The sequence below is a fragment of the Phoca vitulina genome, unplaced genomic scaffold, assembly GCF_004348235.1.
Source record: "Phoca vitulina isolate PV1807 unplaced genomic scaffold, GSC_HSeal_1.0 scaffold2, whole genome shotgun sequence".
In the NCBI taxonomy this organism is placed as follows: domain Eukaryota; kingdom Metazoa; phylum Chordata; class Mammalia; order Carnivora; family Phocidae; genus Phoca; species Phoca vitulina.
Genome location: NW_022589705.1, coordinates 92,185,563 through 92,206,865, shown reverse-complemented (window position 1 = coordinate 92,206,865; position 21,303 = coordinate 92,185,563). Strand labels below are relative to the sequence as shown.

Below are 21,303 nucleotides of genomic sequence, written 5' to 3'. Positions count from 1 at the left end.
ATTTTAAAAACTGTTACATGGAAGAAGAGTTTCTTTAGATACATTTGTGAAATGCTGCATTAAATACAGTTAAGCTAGTAACTTTCCAAAGTCTTTGCTTTGGTCATGTGCTCTGATGGAGGCAGAGCATGGTATATAGTGTTTTATAAATTTTTTCTACTCTGGAACCCTTTTTACCTGGAGCATTGGGTGTACTACATTTTTGTGGACCGCACTTTGGGAAATGCTTCCATAAACTATCTGAAAGCCTGACTTGAAGAGCACTTTGTGGCTGTCACAACAGCTTGAAGCATGCCACGTAATGTCCGGCTGATATTAGAACTACTGTAACCCAGCTGTGCCTGGGGGACTGGCCCCACATGCTTGCGGGGAGCCCTGCAGTGAAGTAGGGATTATCAGGGTTTCCCAGAGGAGGCACAGGAACCCAGCTGCTTGCTACCACCCGGTGAGGGTAGGAAGCCAGTAGGCAAAGCCCCAAGATAGTTGGGGGCCCTGTCTTGGCTTGTGTGTGTGTATTCTGCAACTTTGGTCCATCGGTGCACATATGTATGTCCAGCTTGCTCTTTGAAGGATCAAATCCTGGAATATGAAAGGTTTGTTCAACTGTCTTGGTTCCCTGAGCTCCAAACACTAAGAAACAGATGATTTGCCAGAAGCTGCTTTTTTTAAGAAAAAAGTAGATTTGGGTATTCCAGGGATGGAAGGGTAAGAAGACACTCCCATTAAGGGGCCTTCACTAACTCATCCATGTTTCTCAAGTCATGGAGGAGAAAAGTAGAGAATGGGAATAGGTCACGACTCTTACCAGACTGTCTTTCTGCAAGCTCATTGACTAGATGAAGAGACAGTGTGATTAAAAAACCAAAAGTCTGGTAAGGTTGCATGTCCTCCTTGGAGATGCCAAGGAAGGCTTCACGGGGGGAGGGGTGACACTAGAGTTGGGTCTAGAAGGACAATAGGAATGTGCCAGATGGGTGAAGCAGCAACACAAACACAGAACCTCAGCTTGGTAGTTCACCGAGCCAGAGAAATCAGACGGTTTGGATGGGTTGGAGGTAGGATCCCTGAGAAAGGGTTGGGGCATGCTGCTGCAGGCCGGGGAATCCCGGTAAGAGCAGGTCAGCTCCTGGACTGGCTCAACTCTGAGCAGATCTTACAACCTTGAACCACTAAGCTTTGAGTAACGTGCCTGCCTTTGAATCTTTCGCTTACTGAACACTAACACTTTTGGTTTCATATCCTTTGGGCTTGCATACAATGAACCAGAACTCAAAAGCACATGCTTCTAGACCCCCCCTGATCTCAGGGAACTTTCTCCTGCAAGCAGGTCACTTCTGGGGCTGGGCACCGCTGATCCTCAGCCCTGAATAGACCTGTTTACTGGATTCCACATGGCAGTGGTGGGAGAGCCCTGGGGGTGTTGGTGGAGTTGTCTCCGCCCTTCCCCGAAGGCTGGGTGTTCACCTCACCGGAATGTAGGAAAGGGGTGTGCTGGGCAAGAACGCTCTAGTCATCTCCCCAGTGGTGACAGTTATCAGGGGACTGAAGGGTGGGGCTTCGCGTGCGATCTTGTTGGTGGAGTTTATTTTGTCCTTGCTGTATAACACATAAAACTACCTTTTAAGTTTGTACCGTGTCCTCTTGGGTCTTCTCAGTCTGTGTGGCATCGCACTTGTCATACACATGAAGAGTTCAAAGCTCTGGGGTAAAGTAACCTGCCCAAGTTTATGTGGCCCAGAAAGGGTACGATTTGAACCCAGCTCTGCCTGATTCCAGAATCTCATCTACCGGCTGTATCATGCCCCATCCCGGACCCCTTCTCTTCTCCTTTCGATGCTTTCCTCTTTTTGCACTCATTGCGTTTCTCTGAGAGTCTTACCTGCTGGGCCACGCCAAGCCTGATTTCGGCGCGCTCTAATGCCCTGGAGGAGCCGATGGTGTTCCCTTCCCAGTTTGCCTTCTCAGAGTTCTTTTGCTCAGAAGGCCCTGACGCTCGACCTCCGCGCTAAGAAAATCTCATAGTTGTGGCGGTTTACTGAGGAGGGAGGTAGAAATGGACATACAGTTACTTGTCTCTCCTGTCTCCCTAGAAATCGGTAACAGAGTAATTTGTAGGTTTAGGTGAAACGTGTGGTTCGATACTTCCCTGTGTGTCTGTCTGTCTGCCCACTCTTTGGGATGATTAGATCTTAAGGGCCAGTTTTCAGTTGTTGTGCACGTTCTCTAGATGGTCTTTCTGCTTCTCAGGGACTTGTTCAGTACCCTTTGGTACCCTTGGGAAGTTTCTCATGTGTGTTCACCCATGAGCCTCCTCATTTCCTAGAGGCGGTGAGTGCCGGGTGCCATCTCGGGCAGAGAGCTGATGGTGCTATGATGGGGGAGGGGGTGGCCCACAAGAATTTGCTGGGTGTTGGAGCCGTAGAACCAGGCACGCTCAGCCGTGCACACTCCTCCTTATCCTTGGAGGGGCCTTTGTCCTTTGACATCGAGGCTCCGAGGGCTCTGCTGGGGATGTAGCTCTGTTCATGGTGGGAACTCAGGAGCAGCGTGACCAGAGATTCCCAGCCACATCCGGGTGCCACCTTCTCTAGTCTGTCTGCCTCTTTGGGCTTTGACCAAAGATCTCGAGGACTTTGGAGTTAAGCTTCACAGCCCCTAACATATTATTGCTACTTGAACAAATATAGGCTATAAAAATGTGTGTATGATCGAGAGTGAGAGAGCTACCTACCCAAAAACAGACTGCTGTGAAACAGGTGTTCATAGTGCTTATCACAGAATGGTGGGGTTATGGATTTTTCCTTCGGTTTCTGCATTTTTTTTTTTTTAAAGATTTTATTCATTTGAGACACAGAGATACAGAGAGAGAGAGAGAGAGCATGAGCAGGGAGAGAGGCAGAGGGAGAGGGAGAAGCAGGCTCCTTGCTGAGCCAGGAGCCCGTTGTGGGGCTCGATCCCAGGACCCTGGGATCATGACCTGAGCCGAAGGCAGATGCTTAACCATCTGAGCCACCCAGGCGCCCCCGGTTTCCGCACTTTCTATAGTGCACACATTTATGATGAAAGAGATCAATAAATGTTTCTAAGTAAACAGTAGAAGTAAACCTGTCATTTGAACATCACCCCTTTCCACTCCCGACCACCACCAAAAATAAAAACAAAAAAAATCTGTTAGGGAATTAGGGCATTGTGACCTGGACAGCAGGGTGGCCAGGGAGGCCTGGTAGGGGTCATGGACCTTGAGCATCACTTTGCTTTCACTGCTTTGAATTCAGTGCTTTTTCTCAGGTGGGTGATGTGTAGGAAAGAAGTGAGATTTCTGTCACACTTTTCTGCCTAAGGCTGAGAGGATGGCTTCTCGTGTGTCCCTTCATGATTCCTGCCTGACTGTCTGAGGTGGGGCGGGCAGAGCCTGCCACTGGTCAGTAGGTGAGGATCAGCCAGCCCAAGGCTTCAGCTCAGGGTCCTGGCTCCAGCTGAGTGCCCACACCATGTCATAGGGAAACTGCCCAGATGTCCTCAGCGGTCCCTTCATCCTCTTGAGGACACTGGCTCTTATGTTGCCATCCCTGATCTAGTCCTGGAGGGCCTGTGTTCTTGATGGCCCCCAGAGCTAGCCCCAGACCACCCAGTGTGCCCTGCCACGGCCCTAGCAGAATGTCCGAGCTGGGCGTTCCTAGGTTACTCACCTTGTCTTCTCTTGCAGCGCGATGTCCCTGCTTTTCTCTCGGTGCAACTCCATCATCACAGTCAAGAAGGACAAGAGACACATGGCTGAGGTGAATGCTTCCCCGCTCAAGCACTTTGTCACTGCCAAGAAGAAGATCAATGGCATTTTTGAGCAACTGGGGGCCTACATCCAGGAGAGTGCCACCTTCCTTGAAGGTAAGACAGGCAGCCTGCTCAGCTGGGCCTACTCCTCTATCAGCTTCCACATTTAGGTGGGAGGATTTGAAGGTGGGGAGGTAAAACCTGGCTTTTGGGGAGCTCATGCCCAGAGAGATTGTCACCTTCAGCAGTGTTCTGCTCTTGGAATCAAGTGGAATTGGGCTCCAGGGAGATGGGGCCAGGAAAACAAGGGACCTATCATTTAGGAATTCTGCGTATTCTGTGTCGTTGAATCATGAGGGGTCGGTGAATCCTACCCGTGTGTAGAAGACAAGCAGATTGAGGTTTTGCGAATTGCTCAATACCTTTCAGTGACAATAGCAGGGCTTTACTAGGTGTCTTTGACTCCTGAGCCCAGGTGCTTTCTTTGGCCTGGTTCTGGTTGCCATTTATACCAGGCCCTGTGTGGGTTTTGGTTGTCCCTGACCAGGGTGTTCTTTCTCTGATATTTATAGTCAGTGGGTTATGGATAGGAAACTTGCATCACTGGCACCTTTTCACTAGTGACTAATTTGAGCCCAGCCTCTTGTCCCTGCTCGATCAGCAGAGGTGGAAGGGTTCCCAGGGCCCCACTCAGTCAATGGCCAGCCCCAGCCTCTGGCTTTCTCAGGCTCCCCCTCTAGAAGGCACACATTGGCTCCTGTGTCTGGGATTGTCAGCAAAGACCGAGGAGCTGAGTCTTCCCTGCCCTTGGTTTCCTTGTTTGTGAAAGAGGTGCTCAAGCAAGACCAGGGCTTTTTAAATTCTGGTCTGCAAAACTCTTCAATGTTCAGTGGAAATGCCCCAGGGACATACTTCACTTTCTGCTTTCCACTAGAGAGGCTTGGCTTCTGGTTGGTTGGTTTACTGACAGGCTGCTTCTTAAGGCTCCCTTTATAAAAAGGGACTATTTCTAGTACTGTGGTCTGAATGTGTGTGTCCCCCCAAAATCACATGTTGGAATCCTAAGACCCAGTGTGATGGGGTTGGGAGGTGGGGCCTTTGGGAGGTGATTAGGTCGTGAGGGGGGAGCGCTCATGAATGAGATTGGTGCCCTTATAAAAGAGACCCCACAGAACGCCCTAGCCCCCTTTTGCCACATGAGGATACAGTGAAAAGTCTGTGACCTGGGAGCCGAGCGTCACCCACTAGGCTAGCACCCTGGTCTGAGACTTGCAGCCACAGAACTGGGAGCAGTACATTTCTGTTTGTGTGAGCTGCCCAGTGTGTGGTGTTTCATCAGGGCAGGCTGAGCAAACAGAGGCTGAGAACGGACTCACCCTGCCTACGCCTGGCGTGGTGCTGGATGCAGGAGAAGGATTCCCTGCGTGTTTGTTAATTTAAAAATCTGAATTCTAAAGTTACAAGCTTGGCAGTTGAAATTATTCCAGTTCATTACCCATTTATTGGGCAGTAGCTCAGGTGCGCCTGGTACTGTGCATGCAGAGAGGGGGCTGACCGGCCACTCCTCCCAGAGCCCAGGCTACCCGTGGTGGTGCTGTGGATGGACACGTGCTTAGTGACGGTGTTTATGTGCTGGCATTAGGAATGGGTGTTTGAGGCCTCTCCTGTCGGTGGGCTGGAGGGGAAAGAGCTGGAGTGCTCCTGAGACGTGTTTGGGGCCGCCCTGGCCATAGGGGAGGGTGTGCTGACCGCCTTGGGACTGGACTCTAAAGACTCGTCAGTCCACTGGCTGTTTCTTTTATCTTTTATTTATTTATTTACTTTTATAAAATATTTTATTTATCTATTTGAGATAGAACATAAGAGGGGGGGAAGGGGCAGAGGGAGAGGGAGAAGCAGGCTCCCTGCTGAGCAGGGATCCCAATGCGGGGCTCGATCCCAGGACCCCGGGATCATGACCTGAGCTGAAGGCAGACGCTTAACCGACTGAGCCACCCAGGCGTCCCTGGCTGTTTTCTCTTAAATGTGGCCACACGCCTGAGAGCCCAACTTCCAGGTACGTTCCAGGGGCAACACCCATGTGCCCTTATGAGGGAGGAATGACGATGGGTCTGAGGCTGGGGTGACCAGTGGACCTGGGAGGCCGTGTTGGTTTGGTCACTTCCCTTCATGGCATCATGTTGTCAGCCCAGTGGTTCACAAGTATCCCAGTCTGCCTGGGCTGCCATGACAGAAATATCACACACTAGGTAGCTTATAAAGAACAGAAACTGATTTGTCGCAGTTCTGGAGGCTGGAAAGTCCAAAATCAGGGCACCAGTGGATTCAGTGTCCAGCGAGGGCGAGCTTCCTGGACTACTGTCTTTTCTCTGGAACATCCCTGGTAGCCGCATGGCAGAAGGAGTTAGTTAGCTGTCTGGGTCTCTGATACCGACGCTTATCCCAGTCATGAGGGCTGCAAATGCGTCATGACCATCACACGGCGAGGGCATAAACATTCAGTCCGTTGTAGCCAGCCTGTGTCGAGGGGCCAGTCACCCGTGTGCTCGGGCTGGCCTTCCTGGCGCAAGTACTAGATGGGATGGGGCAGGATCTTGCTCCATTGCTCCCATCATTTGTTGTCCGTCTGCCTGTCAAGGCCACTGGGAAAAAAGCAGTGAGGTGATCCCAGTACCTGCTGGCTTAGCAAACACTGTGTGCCTGCCGAGTCTGGGACCAGACAGTTTGGCTCTCACATGGGAGATGATGCGGGTGAGCTAGGCAGTTACACCATGGTGAGGTGAGTGCTAAGGTTGGAGAAGTAAGGGTGCTTTGTGAGCACAAACAAGTGACCCAACTCCAGTTGGGGGGAGTTGGGGAAGGCTTCTGGGGGCTGTGCAGTCCATGCTAGGCTCAAGGCTAAGTGGGAGGGAGCCAGAGTCCCCCAAGGCAGTGTATCCGTGCACGGAGGGGTGGGGTGCACGGAGCAAAGCCCAGAGAAATGGGGAGGCAGCGAGGCAAGGGTGGGGACGTGGTGAGGTGCCTTGTGAGGTGGGGCTGGCAAGAGGTTCGGCCAGAGCAGTAGCGGGGCGGATCAGGAAGGGCCTTGTGAAGGTCCGTGGGGTCCCAGTCCTGGTTCTGCCATTTACTAAGTGTGTGGCAGGGAAATGACAAGGACTGAGTGAGACCGTGTATGGAAGGCGATCAGAACAGTGCCTGGTAGGTAGTGAAAACTGTGTTTGTTAAGTGAAACACATAGAGGTGATGGCAGTGACATTCGAGTGTTTGGTTTCTGTAGTTTGTTCTTTTTTATTAGAAAGAGAGTGCAAGAATGAGCAGGGAAGTGGCAGAGGGAGAGAGGCCTGAGCAAGCTCCCTGCTGAGCAAGGAGCCCGATGCTGGGCTCAGTCCCAGGACCGTGGGATCACGACCCAAGCCGAAGGCAGACGCTTAACTGATGGAGCCACCCAGGCGCCCTTGTATTTTGTTCATTTAATCCTTGCAACAGTCGTAGGAGGTAGGCACTGCTGTTCTCTTTGTTTTAAGAGTCAGGGGACTGACACTCTGGAAGGTTCATTTGCCTGAGGTCACAAAGCTGGGAAGAAGGGAGAAGCAGCACTTCCCTTGCACTGGAACCCAGGCAGCCTTGCTTCCAAGCCTTGCTCTGAACTGCTAGGCTGCAGCGCCACGGTGGGATCCAGCCTCCGGCAGGCTGACACAAAACCACGGCGGTGGACTCTGTCCCCCGCAGACTTGTGACTGTGGACCTGCCTTGACCATGCGGTGACTCGCTTTCAATCTCCACCTCCAGACACTCACAGGAACGCAGAACTGGACCCGGTTACAACAGAAGAACAGGTTCTGGACGTCAAAGGCTACCTGTCCAAAGTGAGGGGCATCAGCGAGGTGCTGGCCCGGCGGCACATGAAAGTGGCTTTTTTTGGCCGGTGAGTCTGTGAAGCCCTCACACCTTCTTTCTGGCCAGGAGGGAGGGGGGCACTCGTGTGGTCTCCCCATCTGAGCACCCTAGGTGGGAAGCACCCGGCATGCTTCAGAGCACATGGCTCTCTTCTCCTCCTTGTTCAATTCTTAACTGTGGTAAAATACACATAACAGGGGAAAGTTCATGGTCATAATCACTGTTAAGTGTACAGTCCTGTAGCGTTTAGTACGTTCACATTGTTGTGCGACCATCGCCAGCATCCATCTCTAGAACTTCTTTGTTTTGCAAAACTGAACTCTGTCCCCATTAAACACTAACTCCTTGTTCTCCTCCCCAATCCCCCAACTCCTTGGCCTCTGGCAGTCACCATTCTGCTTTCTGTCTCTGTGAGTTTGACTCTTCTAGGGACCTCAAGTAAGTGGAATCATACGGTATTTGTCCTTTTATGACTGACTTCTTCCACTTAGCATCATGTCTTCAAGGTTCATCTCTGTTGTGGCATGCCTCAGGATGTCCTTCCTTTTTAAGGCTGAATGATATTCCATTGTGCATATAGACTGTGTCTTGGTTATCCATTCATCCGTAATGAACACTTGGGTTGCTTTTACTTTTTGGCTGTTGCGAATCATGCTACATGAACATGGGTGTGCAAATATCTGTTCGAGACCTTACTTCCGGTTCTTCTAGGTATATGCACAGAAGTAGATTTCCTAGATCATATGGTAATTCTATTTGTAACTTTTTTTTTTTTTAAAGATTTTATTTATTTATTTGACAGAGAGAGACACAGCGAGAGAGGGAACACAAGCAGGGGGAGGGGGAGAGGGAGAAGCAGGCTTCCCGTGGAGCAGGGAGCCCGATGCGGGGCTCGATCCCAGGACCCTGAGATCATGACCTGAGCCGAAGGCAGACGCTTAACGACTGAGCCACCCAGGCGCCCCTATTTGTAACTTTTTGAGGAGCCACCATGTTGTCTCTAGCGACTGAACCATTTTACATCTCTCCCGGGAGTGCACAACGGTTGTAGTTTCTCCATATCCTCTTTTTTTTTTTTTTTTTAAAGCTTTTATTTATTTTTTGACAGAGACACAGCGAGAGAGGGAACACAAGCAGGGAGAGTGGGAGGGTGGGAGAGGGAGAAACAGGCTCCCGGCTGAGCAGGGAGCCCGATGTGGGGCTCGATCCCAGGACCCTGGGATCATGACCTGAGCCGAAGGCAGACGCTTAACGACTGAGCCACCCAGGCGCCCCTTCTCCATATCCTCTTAACACTTGTTTTCTCTTTCTTTGATAATAGGCGTCCCGATGGGTGTAAGGTGGGATCTCGTTGGGGCTTGGTTTGCATTTCCCTCTATTTAAGTGATGTTGAGCATCTTTTCTTGTGCTTGTTGGCCATTTGTATATCTTCTTTGGAGAAATGTCTGTTCAAGTCCTTTGCCCATTTTAGATTGGGTTGTTTGTGGGTTTTTTTGTTGAGTTGTAGGAGTTCTGTATATATTCCAGATATTAACCTCTTACCAGGTGTGTCATTTGTAAATATTTTCTCCCATTCCTTGGGTTGCCTTTTTACTCTGTTGACTGTGTCCTTTGATAGAAATGTTTCATTTTGATGTAGTCCCGTTTATTTATACTTCTGTGCCTATACTTTTGGTGTCATGTCCAAGAATTTGCCAAATCCAGTGTCATGAGGCTTTTCCTCTGTTTTCTTCCAAGAGTCCTATAGTTTTAGCATCAGATCTCCTTGTTACACTTGGAGGTCTAGTAGATACTAGAGGTCTGGAGTGTTTCCCCGCACCCTTGAGCAGTTCTGCAGTTCTCAGCAGACCCTGGGTATCCTTCAGGTGGAACTGAGCTCTGACACTGTCTGCCTGGAGGGAGCATCACATCCTGTAGGTTAAGGGCCCGGTCCCACAAGACTGGCCTCATTTCAGATGATGTTGGGAAACCTGGGTTTTTGCCCCACTGGAGGTATAACGGACTTTCCCATGACTCCGCCTCAAGTTTGATTAATTTCCTAGAGCGGCTCACAAAGTGGGGGACACATTGACTTAACGTTTACTGGTTTCATATAAAAGATACAGAAGAACAACCCGATGAAGAGGTACACAGGGTGAGGTCCAGAAGTACCACCCTCCAGGTGTGTGGATGCCTTCATCAACCCTGACGCTCATCAAACCTCCTTGTTCAAGATTTTTTATGGAGTTGAATCCACAGCCTCTTTTCCCTGAAGTAGGTGGGTGGGGCTGAAAGTTCCAGTCCTCTCATCATTTGGTCTTTCTGGTGACCAGCCCATTTTGAGACTATCTAGGGACCCCACCCTGGATCCCCTCATCAGCATAGACAGATGTGCTCAAAAGGGGCTCCTGTGAATGACAAAAGACACTCCCATCACTTAGGAAATTCCAAGGATTTTAGGAGCTCAGTTCTAGGAACTGGAGATAAAAAAACAAGTCAAATACGTTTTTTATTTTATCACAGTACCTTTAAAAAGGTTAAAATCTGATATAGGGAAAAGGCACCTGGACAGGTTGGGTGCTATACACCCAGTGGTCATCTGAGGACTAGGTGCTCTGCCTTGAGTCCTGCCCCTAATGACCCGTGAGGGAGAGAGGGCAGAGGGAGGGGCAGAGAGAGAGAATATCTTAAGCAGGCTCCACGTCCAGTGCAGAGCCTGACCCGGGGCTTGATCTCATGTCCTGAGCCCAAACCTAGAGTCCACGCCTAACTGAGCCACCCAGGTGCCCCTAGCCAAGAGGATTTTGAAGGGCTGAGGGTCGTTCATCAGTGAGAAGGTGTAGGGGCCTCTAACATTTCCTGATTCTGAGTAGATATGGTTGTGCCTGTTTACAGCTTTCAGTGTTCAAGGGTTGGCCAGAGGTCGAATTCCTGTTCTGTGACGTGTCAGGGCTTTCTATTCTCTTTCTAGAAAAGAATGTAAGGTTTATAGATACACAGGGAGGGTTAGTAAATCAGTCACATGCACTTATTACAGGTCACCATGCTAGTTATGAAGATAAGGTGGCCCCAACCTCAGGTGTGGCCCTCCACTCCTAGGGGCTGGCATTTCTTCATCCTCATCTCAGAGATGTGACCCTCACCTTACCGGAATGTAGGAAAGGGGTGTGCTGGGCAAGAATGCTCTAGTCATCTCCCTGGTGGTGACAGTTACCAGGGGGACTGAAGGGTGGGCTTCGCATGTGAGGAGGAGGAGCACGATGGGAGAAGAGCTGCAAATGGGCCTTTTTGTGGAAAGCCAGGGACATGGGGGTCATTCAGCTGAGGTCACTTAGACTAAGGAAGACCGCCCTGGTGGGGAGCCCCTGGTTTCCACTAGAAGCAGAGGGCGTTATCCCTCGGAGGTAGACAGGTGGTCTCCGTGGTGATGCTGGTCAGCGGTGGGCGTACTCAAGGGCCGGTTAAGTGTCTGCTCGTGGGTAGGCTTGCCGTGATGAACTGGGAGCACATCACGGGCACAGGCCAGAGGCATTTGTCCATCTGTTCTCATAAACACCGAGCGCCTGCTCTGCCTGTCTGGGTACCTGCGCCCCCACAGAGAAGGAGACTTGGGGCTTCCGGGCCGGCAGCCTCACAGTGGGAGCCTGAAATGCAGGTATGGGGAGCTTCCCTGATGGCCGGTATCCCCTCACAGGACGAGCAACGGCAAGAGCACCGTGATCAATGCCATGCTCTGGGACAAGGTTCTGCCCTCCGGGATCGGCCACACCACCAACTGCTTCCTGCGGGTCGAGGGCACAGACGGTCATGAGGCCTTCCTCCTCACAGAGGGCTCGGAGGAGAAGCGCAGCGTCAAGGTGAGGGGGCTGTGGCAGGGACCACTCCAGCTGGAGCCTGCGGGCTCGGCTTTCGGCCCTGGGCGTGCTGGCGGCCTTAGAGCTTAGACCAACCGGGACGTCCCTTGCGAGCGGACTGACAGCACCTCAAGGGAGAGGGCAGTGCCCCCGCGGGGGTGGATGGGAAGCCCTGTTGGAGCTGAGCCGTCAAGGAGATGCCAGAACTTCGGGGAGGGTCGAGAGTCAGGAGGCTCCAGGTCCTTGTGGAATGCCAAGCAGGCCAGCTGGCCTCTCTCTGCCATGAAACGAGCCTGTGCCTCATTTCCTGAGCGGCTGCTTGAGAGCGATTCCCGCACTGGCTCTGGGATTCTGAATCAACAGCTAGCGGCTAGTCCGTGTTTATTTTTCTGAGAACCGTTTGCGTCCTCTTTGGGGCTGGATGCTGCTTTGGGTCATAAAGAACTCATCGGTGCAGAATAACCACAGCTTTAGGACAACATCCCAGAAAGAAGCTTAAAAGGGGAGTGAAGAACAGTGGTTTCTTACTGCAACTCCGTGCTCTTGGCTTTTCGTGTGAAAAGAAAGAAGACGGGGTCGCAGGGCAGGCCGCAGCATTGGGCCGCCGCAGCCTCCTGCCGGGTGACTCTTCCTCAGCCCTGACCTCTCTTTCTTTCCCTCCTCCCCCGTCAGACTGTGAACCAGCTGGCCCATGCCCTTCACCAGGACGAGCAGCTGCATGCTGGCAGCCTGGTGAGTGTGATGTGGCCCAACTCTAAGTGTCCGCTTCTGAAGGATGACCTCGTGCTGATGGACAGGTGAGAGGAAAGGGCCTCCTTCAGAGGTCCAAACTGGGCAGTCTCCAGGTTTCTGGTTCGGTGTCATCCAGGCCAGTTTCCCCCGGGGCCTGTCGTTGCTCTCCTTAAGTAGACCGCCTTTCAAACTGGCTCAGCCAAATCCTCCTGTCTCCTGGATTTCCCAGGGGCTGGTTACTGTATCCGTTGGCGTCAGTGCCCTGGAGAGGTCCCAGTGATGGTCTGTAAAGAGGGATGGGGGGGACGCCCAAAAGTGAAGGAGGGTCTCAGCCTCGACCCAATGTTGGTGCATGTGTTAGGGGTGGAAGCTGGTGGTGGTGGGGTCCGTGTGGTATTTAATGTTCTCGAAGGAACACTTTGGGGACAGGTTATAACTATCTTGGGAAGTATGTACGGTACTTTAGTGCTTATGGGACTCACATGCACGTAAAATTTTACCTTAATTGTTATCCCCGAAGTGAAATTACAAATCATTGTTTTTATGAAAGTGACACAGGGATGGAACAGACACACATTTTCAGACAATCAAGAAGCGTATGAAGTGAAAAGTCAACATCCCTCTGATAAAGGCCAGGCCCACTTTCTCTCAGATCTGTAACTTCTTCCTCCCTTGCCTGGCTGCCCCGGGTCTGTGTAAAGCAGGAAGAGCAGAGCCCCCGGTCTGGGTGCCTGATGACAGTTTGCCTCTGTCACCTCTAGCCCTGGCATCGATGTCACCACGGAGCTGGACAGCTGGATCGACAAGTTCTGCCTGGACGCCGACGTGTTTGTGCTGGTGGCCAACTCGGAGTCTACGCTCATGCAGACGGTAGCCCCTATCCCACCGCTTCCTGTACCCCTGGGACCCAGCTGGGTGGGAAGGGGGGCTTGGCCGACACCGCCCCTCCTATACTGAGGTCTTTGCCCCATCAGGAGAAGCAGTTCTTCCACAAGGTCAGTGAGCGCCTGTCCCGCCCGAACATCTTCATCCTGAACAACCGCTGGGACGCGTCTGCTTCGGAGCCTGAGTACATGGAAGAGGTTGGTGGCTCTTTATTCGTCAGTTTGGGGAGTGCCACCCTGTGTGTCTACCCAGGGGCTCTTCGTGGGCTCCCAGGCCACATCAGGCCTGTGACAGAATTCATCACCGGAGGTTTCCCAAGTGTTCCTCCGAGGGCTCTGAGAGCACTCTCTTCACTTCCCCCGTCCACCCCCCCCGCCCCCCCGCCCCGCTGCCTCTACTCTTCAGAAGGCTGCTGTCCAGATCGGAACAGCGTCCCCACCGCATCAGCCGCGTCCTTGTTTGAGGCTAGTGCTCGCTTCAGTTCATAAAGAATTAATCATTCTAGAACAGGCTCAGCTTTTGGAAGCCATCCAGGAAAGAAGCTTAAAGGAGGAGCGGAGAAGAATTGATCCTCACTGACAATTCATAATTCTTTGCTTGTTCTGCATGAAAGGAAAGGAAAGAGAAAGGAGTAGTAGATGGGTAACATGGGATGGCGAAGCGCGCAGCGGGCAGGCTGACGCTGGGCAGTGTGACTGGGAAGCTCCTCGCCTGTGACGTGGATGTAACAGAGTTGTTGAAAGGAAGAAATCTGCTAACATTGAGGAAAGCACCTGGCAGTAGAACCCTAGGATTCCTAGGATTTCAGAGCTAGAAGGGATTTTCCGGTCACTCATTTTATTATATTTATTTATTTATTTATTTTTAAAGATTTTATTTATTTGACAGATAGCACGAGCAGGGGGAGCAGCAGAGGGAGTTGCAGGGGAGAGGGAGGAGCAGACTCCCCGCTGAGCAGGGAGCCCAACGCGGGGCTTAATCCCAGGACCCCGGGATCATGACCTGAGCCGAAGGCAGACGCCTAACCGACTGAGCCACCCGGGCGCCCCGGGTCTCTCATTTTATAAACAAGGCCCTGGGAGGACTCGGCTTGGCAGGATAGAGACCAGGTTTAGATTTATTTCTTGGGTCCTGCCTTCCTTTCCTTCTGGGGCACCAAAGTGAGACACTGTGCTGGTTCTAATAAGAGGCAGTTTGGGGCCTGTTTAAGCATTTATTTTTTTTAATTTTAAGTAAAAAAATTTATTTTATTTTAGAGCATGAGTGGGGGGAGGGGCAGAGGGAGAGGGAGAATCCCAAGCGGACTCCATGCTGAATGCGGAGCCCGACATGGGGCTTGATCCCAGGACCCTGAGATCATGACCTGAGCCGAAATCCAGAGTTGGATGCTTAGCCAACTGAGCCACCCAGGCATCCTACATCTTTAAGCATTTCTGCTTGTATGTGCATAAAAGAGCTGTGGCAGCCTATACCTCAAGAAACCCCCATCTTGTTGGTTTTGGGGAGCTTGGTGGCTAGAGAACAGTGATGGTGGGAGATGAGTTCTTGTGTGTGTGTGTGTGTGTGTGTGTGTGTGTGTGTGTGTGTGTGTTTGCACCTTTGGGATACTGAACCATGTGACTATGTTATATTACTTGTTCTTTAGAAGAGAGGCAGTTGGGGGCTGTGGGCTCCATCAGGAGGGGCCCACCGGCCCCACCTGGTCACACCCATATGCTTGGGCTTCAGGTGCGGCGGCAGCACATGGAACGTTGTACCAGCTTCCTGGTGGATGAGCTGGGCGTGGTGGATCGAGGCCAGGCTGGAGACCGCATCTTCTTTGTGTCTGCGAAGGAGGTGCTCAACGCCAGGATCCAGAAGGCCCAGGGCATGCCTGAAGGAGGTGACTTGGAACAAACTTCCTTCTTCCTTTTCCCTGATGTGTGTGACAGTTGGTTTGTGCTAAGTCAGCCGGTAGAAGATCGTTCTGAGAATGAGGTGGTAAGAAGAGCCATGAGTGAGAGTGTTAAGCCCAGTGCCCGGTGGGATTGGCTTTGGGGGATTTCACCATTTTCCTCTGCTGTGCAGTTATTTCCCAACTCACATGGTGCAATTCTCCTAGGGGGCGCTCTTGCAGAAGGCTTTCAAGTGCGGATGTTTGAGTTTCAGAATTTTGAGAGGCGATTTGAGGTGAGCCCTTTGATTCCGGTATCTGGTTATTTTGTGGCTCCCCAGCACCCACCAGCCATGTCCCTAGCAGTGAATGCCAGAGCCTGGCCCGTGGCTCCCTCAGCACCTCTTTATCGGTTCCAGGAGTGCATCTCCCAGTCTGCGGTAAAGACCAAATTTGAGCAGCACACAGTCCGGGCCAAGCAGATTGCCGAAGCGGTTCGTTTCATCATGGACTCCCTGCACATTGCGGCACAGGAGCAGCGGTGAGAGCCCGCGGCTGTGCTGGCAGAGCCGAGTGTCGGGGCTGCCCCCAGGCCCAGTTAGGTCCACGTGGAGTAGCCTGGGGGGGACGGCCGTCGGGTGTCTGATTGTCCTCTGTGGTCTGCACGGTGGTCTCCCACAAGCCCGTGTTGGAGGCCTGGGCCTAGCAGCACACCGAGCACTGCAGCATTTTTCAGAGCTTGAAGCAGGACACGTTTTTGTGTTTTTAAAGATTTTATTTTAAGTAAGCTCTACACCCAACGTGGGACTTGAACTCATAGCCCCGAGAATAGGAGTGGCATGCTCCACCGACTGAGCCAGCCAGGCGCCCCCAGGATCCTTTTCTTCTTCTTTTTCTTCCTTTTTTTTTTTTTTAGATTGATTTATTTTAGGGGCGGGGGAGCAGAGGGAGAGAAAGAAAGAACCTCAAGCAGACTTCTGGCTGAGTGCTGGGCCTGACTCAGGGCTCAGTCTCAGGACCCGGAGACCATCACCTGAGCTGAAACCTGGAGTCAGATGCTCAATCGACTGAGCCACCCAGGCACTCCAGGACACATTTTTAAATTTATTTTATTTTTTAATTTTTATTTTAATTTTTAAAAAATATTTTATTTATTTATTTATTTGACAGAGAGCGAACGAGAGCAGGAACACAAGCAGGGGGAGTGGGAGAGGGAGAAGCAGGCTTCCTGCTGAGCAGGGAGCCTGACGTGGGGCTCTGTCCCAGGATCCTGGGATTGTGACCTCAGCCGAAGGCAGATGCTTAACAACTGAGCCACCCAGGCGTCCCATATTTTTTAAAAATAACCTTTTTTTGTAGACATTTATAAGGAAAATATAGAGAATAATATAAAAACATCTTGATTCCTTCAGCATTTGCTTTACGTTATCTTAAAAGTTGAAATAAAACCATTACATGCTCTTTGATTCTTCAGCCCCTGCCCCGCTGTCATCCTGCCCATTCCCCAGAGGCAACCATAACCATGAATTTGGTGTGTAGCTGTCATCCTTTAAAAAGTACTTTCACATAGATCCTGAAGAATATGTAATGTTGCTTTAAATACGGGGACGTCATATCGGGACTGTCCGTGTTAGTGCACCTCGTGTTTGTTTCTGCTCAGCACTGGTGTTACCCCCTACCCTGTGGATAACGTAGAGTTGGAGTTTGGGACTATGAACTGCCGTTGGGTATTCCCTTGGGAATATACATCATTTTCCCATGGATTTTTTTAAGTGTTTGTTTATTTAAGTGATCTCTGTACCCAGCATGGGGCTCGAACGCACAACCCCTAGCTCAAGCGTTGGATGCTCCACTGACTGAGTCAGCCAGGCACCCCTCCTGGGGGTTGACCTTTAGATTGCATTATTTTCCTATTGCAAACCCTGCTGCAGTGGACACCAGTTTACGGTCCCCTTGTGTACATTTGTAAGAGTCTGGGATTAACTCCTGGAGGTACAACTGTTCCATCTTGGTGTGTGTGCATTTTCAGTTTTACCCTGTTTTCCTTTGTTGCTCTCTCAAACAGCTGAATGTGCTCCCAGTCCCACCAGCAGTGCGTTGCTGGGACTCGACGCTCCCCGAGCTTTGCCAACACTTCAGACTTGCTGATTTTTGTCAGGCTTCTGCCTGCATAGAGTAGAACCTCTTTTTAATTTCATTGCCCCGATGACTAGTGAGACTGAGTTTTTTATTTTCCTCTGTGAATGGGCAGAACTTTTTCTAAGCCCCCTGAAAGCACCCTCCCTGCCCCGCCACCACCCCTTCTGAGGTGGAAGACCCAAGAGTACGTGGCTGGCAGCTGGGAGAGGGGAGAGCGTGTCTCTGGGCATGTGCGTGATACCTCTGGGGCCACCACCGGGGCACACGCAGGCTTTCCGGTGTCCCCTCACTCCTCTGCTGGGTTGGGCGGGGACCCGCTCTTGAAACCAGTGCGCGCTCTCTCAGGGTTTACTGCCTGGAAATGCGGGAAGAGCGGCAAGAGCGGCTGAGGTTTATTGACAAGCAGCTGGAGCTCCTGGCGCAGGACTACAAGCTGCGGATTAAGCAGATCACAGAGGAGGTGGAGAGGCAGGTAAGGAGCGGGGAGGAAGCACCCCGGGGAGATAGGGACTCCCAAGTTGCATCCGGGGTGCCGGGAAGGTGAAAGAGCACACGTCCTCATCCTGGCGGTTTCTCAGCCTCCCGGAGGGAGTTGTGGCCCTGACTCGAGCCCACAGTACCCCCCCACCACCTGGGGCTCCCTGAGCCAGTCCCCATCCTCCGGGCCTCCCCTCCACATCTCGGGTGAGCATTTGCCCGCCCATCTGTCACATCCCTTCTCCCTCAGAAGCTTTCCCGCCGGAAGTGAGCTGAGGAGACTGCCGGCTCACGGGGGAGCTGGTGCAATCTGTGAGAGTTGCTTAGCCTCTCCTGATGCTGCAGGACGGAAGCAGGCTTGCCCTCCGTACCTAATGGTGCGCCCCGTCCTGCAGGTGTCCACCGCAATGGCGGAAGAGATTAGACGCCTCTCGGTGCTGGTGGACGAGTACCAGATGGATTTCCACCCTTCCCCGGTGGTCCTCAAGGTCTACAAGAACGTGAGTTGTCAGTGGCAGGTTCTGCGCTCACCCCCATCCCTTTTGGCTACGGGGTGGAATGGCCCATGCAGGACAGTGGTTCAGCCCCTGCTGGTCTGTGTCTAGGCCCCTCAGCCAGGGGGGCAGGACCCAGACTTCACTCAGTGCTCCGCGGTCACCTGCGGGTGCGGGCTGACCAGCCTCAGGTTGGTCCCCAGAAGGAGCTCCCGACCGTGGTGCTGCTTCTCTTAAGCTCTCCCTTCCGCTTGCAGGAACTGCACCGCCATATAGAGGAAGGACTGGGTCGGAATATGTCCGACCGCTGTTCCACGGCCATCACCAGCTCCCTGCAGACCATGCAGCAGGACATGATAGGTCAGTGCTGCGGGGGGCTTTGCGCTGCCAGAGGTCCGTTTGGGAGGCCTGTCCACAGAAACAACGGCCTTTCCTTGTCTGTCACCTTTGATGATGAGTTAGGTCAAGACCCTCAGGTTCTTGGGGTGTGTTGTGCGTTCACTCCACACACAGACTCCGGGAGCCGTCCTGGGTGACCCCACGGGACTGTCCTAGGCTGAGGGTTTGGTCTGTCCTGAGATTCACACTTGGCATAAACATCAGCAGGTGTGGCGCCTCGGTCCACAGACCCATGGGGAGTGCTGGCCTGCCTCTCTGGGAGAGGGACGTGCAGCCCCACAGGCCCCACGGGCCCACTCCTGCCGAACCGTCAGCATGAGCCCCGGCGGTGGCCGGCACGGCCTCCATGTGCGGCACAGGGCCGAGCTGATGGGCCTTCTCATTTCTGCTCCTGACAGATGGTTTGAAACCCCTCCTTCCTGTGTCTATGCGGAGTCAGATAGACATGCTGGTCCCTCGGCAGTGCTTCTCCCTCAGCTATGACCTGAACTGTGACAAGCTGTGTGCTGACTTTCAGGAGGACATCGAGTTCCATTTTTCCCTCGGCTGGACCATGCTGGTGAATAGGTTCCTGGGCCCCAAGAATAGCCGCCGGGCCTTGATGGGCTACAATGAGCAGGCAAGCAGCATCCCTGACCCTTGGGCCTCGCCGGAGGCCCTTCTGCACCCTGCCTGCAGACACCCGGGCCGGGCTGACGGGGCTTTCCTGCGGTAACCGCCGTGGCACGTCTGCTGCCAGCCAGACGGCACGTCACGGTTCCAGGTTTTTGCCACAAATCAGTCGAATATTACTCTACGCACTGGTAATTGTCAAGTTTAAAACGTGAGCTGAGTTTTTTCTCTTATATTAAAATAAGTGTCTATTAAGAAGATTTAAGGGTGCCTACATGGCACCATTTCACAGTTCAGATTTCAAACCACTCCCGTCCTTTCCACTTGAATTACTGTGTGTACTGTTCCTGGTGTACATCCCACACTTGGTGGGACGGCCAGTGCTCACATTTTGTGGGGTCCTCTAGTGCTCCCCTTGGGGCTGGCAGATCTGTTATGAAGCCTAAATTCTTCCTGGCTGCATGCAAAGCTCATTTGGTTTTTTTGGTTTTTTTTGTTTTTTTTTGCCTTTTGGAAATTGCAGAGCCACGCTGTGATCCTGTTCCCAGCCTCCGGGCCCGGAGGCTCACTGAGGGTTCTGTTGAATGAGAGACTTGCCACACTCTTCTTAGCCCTCTCGTTGTCTCTCTTCAGGTGCAGCGCCCCATCCCTCTGACGCCAGCCAACCCCAGCATGCCCCCACTGCCGCAGGGCTCCCTCACCCAGGAAGAGCTCATGGTTTCCATGGTCACCGGCCTGGCCTCCCTGACGTCCAGGACCTCCATGGGCATTCTCGTTGTTGGAGGCGTGGTCAGTGACAAGCCCTGCCCAGGAAGGCTGGGGGCAGGTGGGCGGGCGGGTGGGGGCCAAGGGGCACAGTCCTGGTGGGGGTCCCTGCATTGGCCCAGTAGTGTGTCATGGTAGGCACGCCGGTGGTTTCACGGCCACCAGCGACTGTTCACTGTGGTCGCGTGGGGAGCTGTGCACAGCCTGAGCCTAAGCTTCATCGTGTATTCGTTGACTTCTTTAAGTCTCGCTCCACTACCGTGAGGTTTAGACAGCACCAGTCCTGTCTTACAGAGGAGGAACGTCTTGTTGGCTTGCCAAAGACATAGAATTAGGATTGGAACTCTGATCTCAAGGCCATGTTTGGCCCCAGTGGGGCCCATACTACACGATGGGCAGGGAAGAGGCCTAAGAAATGGACAAAGCTGGGTTCTAGATAGGTGGGTGTGGCCAGGTGCTTCTCCTTTGTAGGTGAGGAAGCTGAGAGCAAAACCTGCAGGGGTTTAAGACAAAGAGCCCAGGCTGGGCCTTGAACCCTTGTCTGTCTATCTCCTGGTTTTCTTGCCCTTCCCCTTTCCACCCCAGGGCCTGAGATCACAGGCTGCCTTCTTGATAACTGGGGTGCCCCCCACGTCCTGACCCGAGATACAGTGCAGCCAGAATAGGTAGCACGTCGAGTTCTCCTGACAGTGCAGCCTCGCCTCCTCGGTCATGGTCTTTTGAGCTACACGGGGTTGCGGATGTGATGGTAACAGAACTGCCAGGAGTTGTACTTGGCTTGGAGGGCTGCGGGGGGAACAAATCTGAGGCCCCTTGCCTTCCCTCTCTGTCGGTGGTGCGTGCTGTGCTGCTTTATTCATAGACAGTGACCTGACAGAGGGTCAGTAGCTCAGATGCTGATACTTGATGGTCATGAGACCCTCTTAAATACCCCATTTTACCCAAACAACCCTGTGAGTTGGGTGGAGGCCATTTTGCCTCTTTTGGGAAGAATGGGTGTAAAAAAACTTGCCCAAGTTTCAGGCAGGCAGGCAGCACTGAAGCCTTGATTTCTAGCTCCATGTCCAGTGCTCTTTGACCATAACCACACTGCCTTGAACCAAAGTATTACAGACCAGACGAACAGGAGCCACCGACCAAGGAACGAAATGCAGAATTCTACCTGTCAGGGCCATTGGAATGGAATGTCACCGTAGAGCATGCCCACGTTCAGTTTTAGGAATTCTGAGTGTCTGGGTCTATGCTTCTCATCTTAACACCACCTTCTCTTTCTCCTCACCTCCTTTGCATGAGTTATGTCGTGTGGCCAACACTCAGTTACCCTTGTTTCTGAACTGGGGCCCTTGGGCAAGTCTGGCGGTGACAGCCGAGAGGGTGGGCAGTGGGATGGCAGAGAGTCTGTGTCGGCTCATCACTGTGTCTCTGC

At 52.4% G+C, this 21,303-nt stretch overlaps 1 protein-coding gene across 2 annotated transcripts in view; it reads left to right on the top strand.

Moving 5' to 3' along the window:
* MFN2 (mitofusin 2) overlaps positions 1-21,303 on the top strand; it is a 28,510-nt gene that overhangs the window by 2,358 nt on the left and 4,849 nt on the right. For both annotated transcript variants that reach the window (XM_032393429.1, XM_032393438.1), the window contains 14 exons: positions 3,707-3,885; positions 7,561-7,696; positions 11,342-11,504; positions 12,174-12,298; positions 12,995-13,103; positions 13,208-13,315; positions 14,847-15,000; positions 15,220-15,287; positions 15,411-15,532; positions 17,476-17,602; positions 18,003-18,107; positions 18,359-18,461; positions 18,899-19,119; positions 19,746-19,901. In XM_032393429.1, coding sequence (XP_032249320.1) covers positions 3,711-3,885; positions 7,561-7,696; positions 11,342-11,504; positions 12,174-12,298; positions 12,995-13,103; positions 13,208-13,315; positions 14,847-15,000; positions 15,220-15,287; positions 15,411-15,532; positions 17,476-17,602; positions 18,003-18,107; positions 18,359-18,461; positions 18,899-19,119; positions 19,746-19,901 — 1,872 coding nt within the window. In that variant the 5' untranslated portion in view covers positions 3,707-3,710. The remainder of the gene's footprint in view (positions 1-3,706; positions 3,886-7,560; positions 7,697-11,341; positions 11,505-12,173; positions 12,299-12,994; positions 13,104-13,207; positions 13,316-14,846; positions 15,001-15,219; positions 15,288-15,410; positions 15,533-17,475; positions 17,603-18,002; positions 18,108-18,358; positions 18,462-18,898; positions 19,120-19,745; positions 19,902-21,303) is intronic.